At 38.1% G+C, this 14,691-nt stretch overlaps 1 protein-coding gene across 1 annotated transcript; it reads left to right on the top strand.

The window, feature by feature from the left end:
* The first annotated feature begins 10 nt into the window (after nucleotides 1-10).
* On the top strand, nucleotides 11-14,435 carry LOC126815940 (succinate--CoA ligase [ADP/GDP-forming] subunit alpha, mitochondrial). Its single transcript, XM_050542063.2, has 9 exons — nucleotides 11-70; nucleotides 3,570-3,679; nucleotides 5,336-5,452; nucleotides 6,889-7,101; nucleotides 7,913-7,970; nucleotides 9,182-9,343; nucleotides 10,650-10,723; nucleotides 11,238-11,426; nucleotides 14,286-14,435. Exons 1-9 carry the CDS (start codon nucleotides 34-36, stop codon nucleotides 14,310-14,312), a joined length of 987 nt encoding a protein of 328 aa, XP_050398020.2. The 5' UTR covers nucleotides 11-33; the 3' UTR covers nucleotides 14,313-14,435.
* The last annotated feature ends 256 nt before the right edge of the window (nucleotides 14,436-14,691 follow it).

Genomic DNA, 14,691 nt, shown 5'->3' with positions numbered 1-14,691 from the left:
ATCCAGCAACCTTTACCCTGCAGACGAATCAAGATGGCAGCCGCCTGCAAGGTCCTAGCTAGGTTATCCGGTAAAAATGCGATTAATAACAAATTACAATAGAAATACAAATAAACAATACGCATAGTTGTTTAACAATGAGTCAAAGACAATTTGTGATCGATTGAATACCGAGAGCTTATTTAGTTTATTCATTGCAGTCCATATATTTATCAAACATTTATGATCACATGCATTCTGACGATTATTCTGCTTACCTTTAGGCTAGTGAAGGCTTTATGCTAGCTTTATTTATTTATAGGGATGTCTAAACATTTACTGTAGGGCTAATACTAATCATAATAACACTATCTACTTAAAATTTTAAAAAGGCAAAAGAGGTATTTCGTAATGTGTCTTTATTTTTAAAACTTGAACAGGGGTTAAGCATGCATAGCATGGTATTGGTACTGTCTGATTCATCGTAAATTTTAAACGGATTTCTTCGATTATGAACAAACTACTTAACGTTGGTTATTATAAACTTACCTGTGTGTTTGTAATGAACTCCCGTTCGATAAAATCCATTGCACAACTAATTATCACAACGATGAAAACAAGTTCTCTCTTGAAAAATTGAAATATCACAAACTTTTCCCAGAGAAAAATACCAACATGGAAGATGGTTACGTCACTCTGCGGAAGATATCATTTCGTATTAGGGGTGACAGCATAGGAAATTCAAGTACAATTACGACAAGAATCCATGACCACTCGGACCAAAGACCACTCGGTTGAAGACCAGTCGGACCAACTGATAGACCACTCAGCCCAAACAAATAGACTACTTGGACCATACAAAAAGACTATTCGGACCCAACAGAAAGACGACTCGGACCAATAATAAAATGTTGTTTTAATAAATTGATAATTGCGTTTGTTTTAATATAATTACTCGAACCAATAATAAAGTGTTATTTTAATAAATTGATAATTGTGTTTATTTTAATATGACTACTCGAACCAATAATAAAGTGTTATTTGAATAAATTGATAATTGTGTGTGTTTTAATATGACTACTCGAACTAATAATAACGTGTTGTTTGAATAAATTGATAATTGTATTCCAAATCGCAAAATATCGAGAACCACACTTGTAGTCACGTTTAAAAAGGGGCATATAAACGTCCGGTCTTCGTATTATTATGTGCTGTTTATATTAACGCATCAAGGGCGGATAACTTGAAAACGTGTCTCCACCACCCTCCCCCCCCCATATATAGTAACCCAGGGGTTAGTGGGGTAGAACGGAATGAAACCACTGGGGATACCGCGAATGTGGAAAAAGTAAAATTAGACTATCAGAAAAGAATAGTATACCCGTATATGTAGAAAATGTCTAAAGTCTGGACATTCCGAGTCTCATTGCAAGAGTAAAGAAAAATTAGATTGATATTTTTTTTTGGCACCATTATTAATTAATTTTAAAACTAATCGTTGATTTATTTTCCGTACACAAAATTGAACCAAACAACTCTAAATATAAGAATTCCGTATAAGAATTATTTGCTTCTTTGTATTGTGATTTAATAATAAATAAATAGCATATTGTCTAGCCTTATAATATAATTTAATTGGTCCGACTGGTCTTGTTTTGGTCCGACTGGTCTTAGTCCGAGTAGTCTTTGGGCCGAGTGGTCTGGATACCTACGACAATTGGCATTGAGTTTGAGCGTTCGCACACATAACTACCCGCATTCCTGTATTTAGTTACCGTCTTTTACATTCTAGTAAAATCTCTGCAAATTTTATAGCTTTACTTTTTGAAATATTTTGTTCTAATTATTTGATTAGCGACTCGGATGGGATTATTTACTTTTGAACACGCATGCCGCACAAACACAACTATATATTCGTTTTACGGGCTTTATCACACTTCGGTCAAAACTGTCGAATCGAGAATTAATGTTCCGCTTCTTACGGGGTCATACGGGCTTAGTAGCATTATATACCCACCCGGGCACCCAATACGGCAATAGACACGCTGAGGGCTGCCGCAACACGCTTAAAGATGTTACTGAAGCGGTTATTATTCGATCGAAAGAATGCGTATAAAATTAAAAATACACTCAGAGAATTCGGAGATAAGCTTCATGATCCTTGTTAAATTATTTATAACATAAAGAAGATAGGATATTTATAGTTTATTCATGACTTTATTTTTACGAGTATCCGTGCAATCAGTGATATTTTGATTGTGAAGAAAATTTGATAGACTGGCGATCAATGGTTACCATATAAATCTCCTATGTAATTGCCTTCAATTGATATTTTTCGTCGCCCAAACCCATATACGATCAAAATGATCGCGCTGTCAAACTATCTTTCAATGTTAACCAACCCCCGCAACAGGTATATTGGATTCGACCATTACGTCACGAAGACATTGTTGACATCGACTCTGTCGAAATTACAAGTAAATTTTCAAATTTTTCAAGAGAGAAATTGTTTTCATCGTTGTGATAATTAGTTGTGCAATGGATTTTATCGAACGGGAGTTCATTACAAACACACAGGTAAGTTTATAATAACCAAAGTTAAGTAGTTTGTTCATATTTTAAGAAATCCGTTTAAAATTTACGATGAATCAGACAGTAGGTCTATTATAATATAAAAATACCATTGTTAAAATTTTGAAAAGCACAATAGGCCATTATAGTCTTAGATTTAAAGTAGCTAAGTCTCTAACTCAATATCATCCAAAATCTTCAACATTGAAAACACAAATTATTTGTCAATTTAAATCAACATTGATGCTGTGATCTTTCCGGAAGAAGATGGGCTTCTGATATCCAATATTTAAGACAAAATAAACATTTTGCCATTGGTACACGAATCGTGTACCATAATGCATTTCAGCCCCAGTTCTAGCAAGAGACTCGAGGAACGAGGCTATAGACATATTGCACCAAACCAAACAGCGTATGTAGACTGGAATAACCAGGTGCTAGAAATTTGCATTCGATTGAGACTGCAGGCTTATTTCGCGGAACATAACTGATTTGAAATTAGAGTAAAAACGGAAACCATTGAATGTATATCAGTTTATATACATTCATATTACAGTATTATATGAGTTGCGACCCACTTGTGTCAATTTCTAGGTCCCAAATGTTAGTGATTTAGCTCCTTTATGTCATATTCTTTTTTAGAATACAGTAAGCTAAAGCATTTAGTAATTTTAGTCCAGCCACGTACTGAGGTAGGCCTATCAATCCACAAAATATGCAGAATTGAAGGTATGCAGTAGCTTGTAGGCCTATATATAGTAAATATGAAGAAATTCGAACAATAATTGGCTTTGTAATCAGTGCCACTGTAATAGGAATCTGCAATAGAGGTTTTAGGATATTGACAATAAATAATCCTGAAATTTGACCTTTGTTTGTGTCATGTGGAGTTTACATCCCCTCTCTCTCTCTCTCTCTCTCTCTCTCTCTCTCTCTCTCTCTCTCTCTCTCTCTCTCAGTCTCTGTTTAATATGTAAATCTTCCACATAATTGAAATATTTTATTGCTTGTTTTTGCAGTTGCTGGAAAATCATCGACTTCAGTTCGAACATTATATAATGCAAGCCGAAAGAATTTAGCAATAAATAAAAATACAAAAGTTATTTGTCAAGGTTTCACAGGCAAACAAGTAGGTTAAAATATGAAAAACTTGGAAAATATGTTCTAGTGTCGATGAATTCATGCATTTTATGATGAAATGAAATGGGGTTTAACATCCTACTGTTCTGCTCCGAACTGGGCTAATGAAGGCGGGCATACACCATACAGTGTGCTATGAGGGAAATTTTGCCAGAACAGTGGTACTGTGGCCTACTCTTATATCGAATTGTCCCATCCCAATGACTAGACAGCTGTCCTTGTCAGGCCCGCGCTCCTGCACCACTGACAAGGGAACACCAGGTCGGAAAATCCCAATGAACTTTCTCGGCCAATGCAGGGATCGAACAAACGGCCTCTAGGATAGCGAGCCAGCATCTCACCTGGTGTCTCACTCAATAATGTATTAAAATTGTGACCGCTGTGTATAGAATGTAACAATTGAGGTTCTTGAACTGTGTTTACTGTACTTCACTCCATAACATATGAAAATGATGTTGATGTAATACAATAATTAGTAAAGATACATTATGGAAGATTAGATAAAGAGCTGGCAGTTCTCACTATAAAAGATTCACCTTTCTCTAATTTTCGAGCATGGCTTCTCCTTGTCTGTGATTTTATGACAAGGGTCCTGGCAAGAACAGTGTCTAGTTGTTTGAAATGCAGGGATCGAACAAACGGCCTCTAGGATAGCGAGCCAGCATCTCACCTGGTGTCTCACTCAATAATGTATTAAAATTGTGACCGCTGTGTATAGAATGTAACAATTGAGGTTCTTGAACTGTGTTTACTGTACTTCACTCCATAACATATGAAAATGATGTTGATGTAATACAATAATTAGTAAAGATACATTATGGAAGATTAGATAAAGAGCTGGCAGTTCTCACTATAAAAGATTCACCTTTCTCTAATTTTCGAGCATGGCTTCTCCTTGTCTGTGATTTTATGACAAGGGTCCTGGCAAGAACAGTGTCTAGTTGTTTGAAATGAAATGAAATGAAATGAAACGGGGGTTTAACATCCTACTGTTCTGCTCCTAACCTGGGCTAATGAAGACGGGCATACGCCATACAGTGTGCTATGAGGGAAATTTTGCCCGGCCAGCGGCACTATCGCCTACTCTTATATCGAATTCCAACTGCCAAGGGATCTTTTACGTGCACGCCAATGTGTACACGGGACCTTGGTTTTCCGTCCCATCCGAACGACTAGACAGCTGTCCTTGTCAGGCCCTCCATCCTGCATCACTGTCAAGGGGGAAACCACGCCGGAAAATCTGGATGAACTTTCTCGGTCAATGCAGGGATGGAACACCTGACCTCCAGGCTAGTGAGCCAGCGTCTTACCCACTTAGCCACCGTGGCTAACAAGGACAGCTGTCTAGTCGTTCAGATGGGACTAAAAACCGAGGGCCCGTGTACACATTGGCGTGCACGTAAAAGATCCCTTGGCAGTTGGAATTTGATATAAAGAGTAGGCCATAGTGCCGCTGCCCGGCAAAATTTACCTCATAGCACACTGTATGGCGTATGCCCGTCTTCATTAGCCTAGGTTAGGAGCAGAACAGTAGGACATTAAACACCATTTCATTTCATTAGCCCAGTCGGTGGCGAGTATGACATTAAACCTGATTTCATTTAGTTAAACAGGTACAATTATGTTTTTTTGGGGTTTTTTTCAGGGCACATTTCACAGCCAACAAGCCATTGATTATGGAACCCAGTTAGTAGGAGGGACGACACCTGGCAAGGGAGGTTCAACTCATCTTGGTCAGCCTGTGTTCAATACAGTTAAAGAGGTTAGTTTAAAGATACAAAGATTTTGATAAAGAGTTGGTCATTCTTGCTATAATAATTCAAAAATAGATGATGAAAAAAGAAAATATTGAAAATTTCATTCAAATTACTTCATTCTCAGCCAAGTTATCATTGTTTGCAGTTTTGACAAGATGCGTGCACAGTGGTAACCAGGGCACTTGTATAATCGGGACTTGGCCTCGCTTTCCCATTTTTAAATTAAATTTTTAAATGGCGAACCGTTTTAATCTAGTTAAAATCTTGAGTATCCGATGCCATCGAGAGTCGATGATAGTCTTGTTTTGGTAATAAATGTCTAATTAATAGTTTATTTAACATTTCGGGCCTAAAGAAAGACCTGCCATAGGCAGATTTAGCTCTTGCATAGTGTATGTTTAATTAAGTTTTGCCGAGATTCAGAGATTTATCAAAGATATCTAGTTGTTTCCACAGGCGACTGTAACGTGGAAAGTCTCTTTGAAAAATAACATTTAGCTGTGACTAATTGTCATGTCGGAAGTCTGTTACTTCCATATCTGTGTAAGTGAGATTATCAAATAACTGGTCTGAAACCGATTTTCTAATTCAGGGGAAATAATTCTGAACTAGATTCTCTATCAGTAGATATAATACTTAAAGACAGTCGTCGTTTGTATTTTAGAGGAGAGCCAAAAAAAATGATCCCCTAAAAAGATCTCCCAGTTTTGATAAGAAGAGTGATTTAGAAATTAAGGAGAGTGATCTGATATTAAGGAGAGTGATTCCTGGTTTTATAAATGATAATAAACCCCCATGACCTTGTAAGGAAGATCGATTTTTAATTTTAAACCGAGGGAGAAAAACCTCCCCTCTGTCTACATTCAGGTGCGCAGCAGGTGTTAGAGAGTGATCGCTCGCTTTGAAAAACAATGACTGTAAAGGTGAGAAAAATTGTCCAACTATTGGTGAGATCCAAGTCAACCAGTCACAATACACACTAATTCTCACTAGTTAAGACAATCCAGTGTACAATGACAGTAAAGTTGAAACTGGCCGCACAACTTACACGACAATCAAATTGTTTCTTATAATTTCTTAATGGGTTGTTATCCTTGATAGGTTTTTAGAGTTGTGTAAATGTTCCTGTTACAAAAGAATAAAAGTATGACAGCCTTTATTCCAAAATACTCTGTGGCTCAGTGAGTAAGATGCTGAATTGCTAAGTAGGAGATCTCGGTTCGCTCCCGGTGTTGGCCGAGAAAGCTCCTCAGGTGGCGTAGTTTCGATTCCAGGGTCGCCTGTCTAACCTTGTGGGTTTCCTCCGGGTCCCCCCCATTCCTCCCACTGCTAAAGAACCCTATGCGGAAGCAAATTAATGAAATAAAAGTGAACGATATGTTAGTCCTGAAATGACCTAGTTTGTGTTGAGTGGATGTTAAACCCCATTTCTCTATTTCAGGCAAGGGAAGCAACTGGGGCTGATGCTTCAGTCATTTTTGTGCCACCACCTTTCGCTGGAGCCGCTATTTTAGAGGCGATTGATGCGGAGATGCCACTTATAGTTTGTATAACGGAAGGAATACCACAACAAGATATGGTTAAAGTCAAACATAGACTTACACGACAAGACAAATCTAGATTAATCGGACCCAACTGTCCAGGCATAATAAAAGTATGAAATTGATATATTTTATATAATTAATTTAAATGAAACTTGAGCCACTTTTAGGGATAACATGTTTTTTTAGTGGCTCAGTGAGTTCACAATGCATTCTCAGGCTTAAGAATTTACTCAACTTTTAATCACTGTTTATGAGAAATATCTTTGATCCAGAAACACAAAACTTTGAACATATTGGTGTATTTGATACATTAAAACAATAAAAGTTTCACAAAGGACTTTATTTAAGTTAAAATAAGGCAAACAATTTTGAGTGAATTCTTAACGTAAGTCTGGAATGCTATTTGAAACCGGGGCCTGGTCAGTAGTACAGGACAAAAAAATGAGTTCTATCCATATATTTGTTGGTGTGCACGTAAAAGAACCCTTGATAGTTGAAATTTGATGATGCCTTGGCAAAATTCCCCCAGAACACTACTTTGGCTTGTGCCCATCTTCATTATTCCAGTGGATGCAGAAAAAAATGGACATCAAACTTCATTTCTGCATTGGGGGTGGGGGGGGTGTTGGATGGCCAAATGGTTAGCGCATGTGTGTTGTATCATAAGGTCTGTCATTGAGTCAACTGGCATGGTTTCGATTCCTCGGTTGTATGTGACAAGGAGTAGGGTCGCTTGTCTAACCGCGTGGGTTTTCAACTGGTCCTCCGGTTTCCTCCCACTGCTAAAGACCCCTACAAGGAAGCAAATTATTGAAATAAAATTGAACCATATGGGGTTCTGTTTGTTCTGTAGTTTTATATATGTAGATAACTATAATATATACATGATAAGTAAATCTAGGTTTGTTTATTTTACTTCAGCCAGGTGAATGTAAAATAGGAATCATGCCAGGTCATATACACCAGAAAGGTAGAATAGGTGAGACTATAATTTAGTACATGTATCCAAGCCTTGACATGTAACCAAGGCTTGATCTTGCTTTAACTCTGTACATCTTATCCAGGCCTTTATGTAATACCTTGCATATTTCGGCACATATTTCGATTAGGGAGTTGGGGAGGTTAAGTGGGTGGGGGTCTAAATGTGGGGGGGGGGGGGGGCTTATGTTGACCTTGCAGCTGAAAGCAACTGGCATTTCAGCAACTGGTAGCAACTGAAAAAGATCGACCCAAGCGCCTCTTACAACTCAAAGCAACTAGTTGCAGACAGTTGCACATGTTCAACTTTCTGCAACTCACTGCACCTAGCGGTAACTAGTTGCAGTCGACATGAGGGTTCTTACAACTTGTTTCCATGGAAATAACATCATGTGATAAGAGACAGGTGTAATTTGACACCTACTTTTCAAATGTTGATGATGTTATTGTTAAAATTGTGGCAAGACCGACCTTGCCTATAGGGTGCTTCTTCTGAGGTATTCGTTATTTTGTTGAGCACGTGATGAATAAATTAACAGTTTTGTGTTCAGTGTAGGGTCGCCTGTCCAACCTCGTGGCTTTTCTAGGGGGGTTGGATGGCTGAATGGTTAGCGTGCGCGCGCTGTATCATAAAGTCTGTCATTGAGTCGACTGGTGTGGTTTCGAATCCCCGGTTGTACGTGACAAGGAGTAGGGTCGCCTGTCCAACCTCGTGGGTTTTCTCCGGGTCCTCCGGGTCCTCCGGTTTCCTCCCACTGCTAAAGACCCCTATGCGCAAGCGAATTATTGAAATAAAATTATACCATGTTAGTCCCGAAATGACCTAGTTTGTGTCGAGTGGACGTTAAACCCCATTTCTCTCTCTCTCTCTCTCTCTCTCTCTCTCTCGTGGCTTTTCTCCAGTTTCCTCCCACTGCTAAAGACCCGGTTGTACGTGACAAGGACTAGGGTCGCCTGTCTAACCTCGTGGGTTTTCTCCGGGTCCTTCGGTTTCCTCCCACTGCTAAAGACCCCTACATGCAAGCGAATTATTGAAATAATATTGAATCATATGTTAGTCCCTAAATGACATAGTGGACGTTAAACCCATCTTGGTTGGCCGAAGGGTTAGCGCGTTGTATCACAGGGTCTGTCATTGAGTCCTCTCTCTCTCTCTCTCTCTCCCACCTCTCTCTCCCTAATGACCATGAATACCATGTTATAATATTTTAGGTATTGTATCAAGATCTGGAACTTTAACATATGAAGCTGTTCATCAAACCACAGAGTCCGGTTTAGGTCAAAGTTTATGTATTGGTATTGGAGGGGATCCTTTTAACGGAACTAATTTTATAGATTGTTTGGAAGTTTTCTTAGCTGATCCAGACACTGAAGGTGAGTAATATTCAGATTAATTAAGTCAGATATACTTGGAATGAATGAATGAATGAATGAATTAAATGGGGTTTAATGTTCTTTTCTGCACCTATAGGGTAATGAAATGAAATGGGGTTTAACGCTATTCCACACACACACACACGTGGTTATAATACAATAATCGGAAACTAAAGTAGAAATCTTGCGAGACGTGTGAAATTACAATTGATGTAAACGTGACAATGATCACGTTAACTTATAAATTAATACTGTATATCCGTTAATTTGTCTGCGATATCACTTCGGTGGAAGCGGACGTTAAATAAAGCTATTTTACACAAATACCCACACATAGTTATGATACCGCCTGTCCAATCTCGTGGGTTTTCTCCGGGTCCTCCAGTTTCCTCCCACTGCTAAAGACCCCTATGCGCAAGCGAATTATTGAGATAAAATTAAACCATATGTTAGTTCCGAAATGACCTAGTTTGTGTCGAGTGGACGTTAAACCCCATTTCTCTCTCTCTCTCTCTGGTTATAATACAATAATAGAAAACTAAAGTTTACAAGAGATGTAAGCGTGACAATTATCACGTCGGAAAAGAAAGGAAATGAAATGGGGTTTAACATCCTACTCTTTTGATGGCATATTCTCGGGTTTATGATAGTATTTTGAATGGGGTTTATGTTTTAAAAAATAGAAATAAACAAGCTGAGAAATGACAACAAATATTTTGTTTGGAATAGTGTACATCTAAGTAGTTAATTGTTTTACACGATAGCACGTGTGAGTGTTATTATTTAGCAGATGTTTTCACTGGCTCAGTATCATGGAGCGACGGTCACTGCCAAAATTTTTTCGGAATTTTGGAGGTGATTTTGAACAAAAGTACGAGTCGACTGTCGACCCACTTTCATTCTATCGTATTACGACAACACGTAATTTTGTAGGAATATTACTGACATAAATTTGAATACCGTACGGGAATTACATATGAAAAATAACGAGCCACACATTTGAATATTTTGTTGACGCGTGATTTTTAATTGTGGTCTGAGACCCCCTGCTTAAATAATGATAAGAGTTATGCCCCTTTATTTTCGGTAAAAATGTCTGACAAGAAAAATTTTGAAATTCCATCACTGGTTTAACGTCCTACTGTTCTGCTCCGAACTGGGCTAATGAAGACGGGTCCACGCCATACAGTGTGCTATTAGGGAAATTTTGCCCGGACAGCGGCTCTAGGGTTTAATTTCATGTTTTTATTTATAGCAAATCAGTTTTATTTCTATTATATGAAATATGTATGGTACTGTTTTTCAGGTATTGTTTTAATTGGAGAAATTGGTGGTCAAGCTGAGGAAAAAGCTTCGGAATATCTCAGAAATCATAACAGAGTAAGTTTATGTTGTTTTACTGTATTCCTCTTCTAGTGGAGGAGGGGTTGGATGGCGGAATGGTTAGCACGTGCACGCTGTATCATAAGGCCTGTCATTGAGTCAACTGGCGTGGTTTCGAATCACTGGTTGTACATGACAAGGAGTAGGGTCGCCAGTCCAACCTCGTGGGTTTTCTCCGTGTCCTTCGGTTTCCTCCCACTGCTAAAGACCTCTACGCGCAAGCAAATTATTGAAATAAAATTAAAACCATATGTTAGTCCCGAAATGATCTAGTTTGTGTCGAGTGGACGTTAAACCCCATTTCTCTTTCTCTCTTCTGGTGGAGTCGGCTGTTCATGACCACTGCTTGACAGCGCTTGCCAGAAACCACAGGATTGTTCTAGACATGGTTGAACTTGTTTTGCGATACAGGACCAAGTTCTCAATATAAATATTTAAGAATTAGGTCATATGAAAGCGGCCTATCAAATTTCATTTTTTGGGATTGTCAGTTTCAAATTTATAATTTCAGGGTCCCAAAGCCAAGCCTGTAGTTTCGTTTATAGCAGGTTTAACTGCTCCTCCTGGTAGAAGAATGGGGCATGCTGGTGCTATTATTGCTGGGGGAAAAGGAGGAGCTCAAGATAAAATAGAGGCATTACGAGAGGCTGGTGTTGAAGTTACTATGTCGCCAGCACAACTAGGATCTACTATGTTAAAGGTAATTTTTCGTTACTATGGCGAAATTCTATATTTATATAATATTGTACATTCAATTTTTTTTTGGGGGGGGGGGTGGGACGGGTTGGATGGCTGAATGGTTAGCATACATGCCAACTATTCCGATTTTGTCGGAATCATTCTGTTTTTCTGAGTCTAACTCTGAATTCCGATTTTACTCTTTATAATTCCGTTTTTTAAAATTTATTGGAAAAAATTTATTATATTTCATGCCTGACCTTTTTGATTGATAAAATCCCTCTCGTTTTATTTTTATATTGACGACTGTCTCGGCATTCTCGCTGTTTGTTGTGAATCTGATGGCGATACTGTTTGTCGTAGTATGAGTCGGTAAAACAACGAAAATAGTCGAGAACATGTGTCATGTTTTCCTTATTATTATTAATATAAAATGGAATAAGCTATTATGTCTGGACTAATCAAGATCAAAATGTCATGTGGTTATTTCCGTCTTTTGCCGTGTCTAATTTGCATAATTCGTGGTAAAACGACGGAAATAGCCGAAAACATGTCTCCAGTTTTCTCGATTATTATTAATATAAAATGGAACAAGCTAATATGTCTGGACTAATCGGGATTAAAATGTCATGTGGTTATTTCGTCATAGGCCGTGCCTAATTTGCATACTTCGCGGATATTATTAGCTACGCGGAGCCATTCTCGCATACACACACTCGGACAGTACACGGCGGGTTTACCGTTAGTTGCCAGTTACGTTGTTGCTTCTTTCTTAGCCATATTTCCTTCTGACTTGATAAAAAATGTTTTCAAGCTGTTTTCCATGTGTGAAAAAAAAACAAATTACAATTATAAATAAAACCCAATATAAATAATTTACGACTTCCAAAACAAATGTCAGACAAAAATACCCGGAAACTTACGGCAAAGAATTTCCAGGAACCATTACGTCCTCGCGTAGAGCCACGAATTTGCATTTTGTTTAGTCTTTCGTATATAAATAGGTAAAAAAAACTCAGATGCATGGACCTAAATCACCAGCTGTTTTTATCCAATAATACAAGGTACTGCTTTAAAAAGGAGCTAATTTCTCAAAATTTTCTTGGGGCCCTTAGGTGGGCCAAAAACCCCACACTCTTCAAGCTCCGGCACTCACGGTGCTTCGCACCGATCCCTCTACCTTCATTACAAGGCATTCTGATTTTCAATCTCCTCAGGTTGGCATGTATGGGTTAGCATGTGTGTATTGTTTCATTGAGTCAACTAACATGGTTTTTATTCCCGAATTTCTTCTTGACAAGGAGGAGGGTTGCCTGTCCAACCTTGTGGGTTTTTTCCAGGTCCTCCAGTTTCCTTCCACTGCTAAAGACACCTACGCGCAAGCAAATTATTGAAATAAAATTGAACCATATGTTAGTCCCAAAATGACCTGGTTTGTGTTAAGTGGACGTTAAACTCCATTTCTCTCTACATCTTTGTTCATATGCACAGCTAGTTGTCCAGTCTTTGACCTTTGATTTTCACAAGGGGGAATCACGGTGGTGGCTAAGTGGGTAAGACACTGGCTTGCTAGTCTGGAGGTCGCGTTGGTCAAGAAAGTTCATCCAGTTTTTCTAGTGTGGTTCCCGCCTTGTCCGTGATGCAGGACGAAGGGCCTGACAAGGACAGCTGTCTAGTCATTTGGATGAGATGAAAAATCGAGGTCCTGTGTACACATTGGCATGCACGTAAAAGATCCCTTGATAGTTGGAATTCGATATAAGAGTAGGCCATAGTGCTGCTGTCTGGGCAAAATTTCCCGCATAGCACACTGTATGGCGTATGCCCGTCTTCATTAGCCCAGTCCGGAGCAGAACAGTATGACGTTAAACTCCATTTCATTTCATTCATCTTTGTTTATATGCCCAGCTAGTGTAGCACTATGGCCCTTGAGACAATTTTGGCTCTTTATAAAATTGTCTCTTCAATTTGGTCTATAAAGTCAAATCATAGGTACTAAATGAACGTGGTTATAGTTGTTCGTAAAAAACAGTGATGTTTTAGTTAAATTATAATCATTGTCAAAATAGTCCACAAATTCTAGCTGTTTATTGACCTATGGTCGGTTGACCAAAAATAGGTAATGTTGCCTGTCTTGTTTGTGGGAAATATAGAGTTTTATTCCTTATATGGCGTGGAAATCCACGTCAAGGTTATTAAAGACCTGGGAAAGTAGGGGGTATAAATTAGGGTGTAGAGGAGAGCTAGATTAGAGCTCACCCAGAGATTCTTACCAGTCATTACCATTGAGAACGAGGAACCTGCAAAGTTATTTCCAGTTTACTAATAAAGCTGTGAAATCATTGTTGCTGTAGTATTATTTACGATCACAAGGAACACAACAAATAAAGAAGTCCGGTAGTACTACACTAGTTGTCCAGTCTTTGACCTTTGACTTTACAATCTGAGGAGTGTCTTTATAATCTGTTTGAATCCAAGCTGGGAGATTAGCTCTTATTGATAATTTGGTTTTGTTTTCTTAATTTAATCTATTGGAGTACAATGAAGCATGGATTTCGCTATGGAAAATTAGATCATTGTCCGCAAAACTAAAATGACAATTAGCGGCTTTAATTAACATTTTTCACATGATTTGAACAGATTTGAACAGTTTTCTGACATGATTTGAACAGGTTTCTGACATGATTTGAACAGGTTTCTGACATGATTTGAACAGGTTTCTGACATGATTTTAGCATGTTTCTGGTATGAATTGAACGTGTTTCTGATCTAACATGATTTTGACATGTTTCTGACATGATTTAATATGTTTCTGACATGATTTTAATATGTTTCTGGAATGATTTTAACATGTTTCTAAATAATATACTTTTAATTACAGGCTATGGAAAAGGCAGGAAAGTTATAAAAGAACTACTTATTGTTAATTTTCAGGGTGGTTTAGGTTAATAAATCAGTTGAGTGTCAGATAATTTATAATAACCCCAACAGTGTAACAATAATTTGATAAATAAATTGTAAATATTGGTAACTGTCTACTTTAAGGTTTTTATTATGTGGTGCCAAATGTCAAGGGAGGGATATTAATGGGGAAGAAATACACTGTAAGCACGCACAAGAGACGAAATATGTCATTTGCCAAACGAACCATGTGATGCAAATGATTGGCCATGTGGTGTGAATTGGGTCTCATCCTATGTGTTAACAAAACATGTCATGTTTATGATGTTCTAATTAATTGCCCCATTGATCCGATTTTCGACCAAATTAGAGTGCTAACAACACCA

The sequence above is a fragment of the Patella vulgata genome, chromosome 3 (genome assembly GCF_932274485.2).
Source record: "Patella vulgata chromosome 3, xgPatVulg1.2, whole genome shotgun sequence".
NCBI classification, from domain to species: Eukaryota; Metazoa; Mollusca; class Gastropoda; family Patellidae; genus Patella; species Patella vulgata.
This window is presented reverse-complemented; position numbering and strand designations above follow the sequence as displayed.

What these genes read in the sequence shown, in the direction of transcription:
- LOC126815940 (XM_050542063.2), top strand. Translation starts at nt 34, where the DNA reads ATGGCAGCCGCCTGCAAGGTCCTAGCTAGGTTATCCG. An exon ending in GGTCCTAGCTAGGTTATCCG is followed by an intron (nt 71 to 3,569) that starts GTAAAAATGCGA and finishes TTGTTTTTGCAG; the next exon opens with TTGCTGGAAAATCATCGACT. An exon ending in TAGGATCTACTATGTTAAAG is followed by an intron (nt 11,427 to 14,285) that starts GTAATTTTTCGT and finishes TTTTAATTACAG; the next exon opens with GCTATGGAAAAGGCAGGAAA.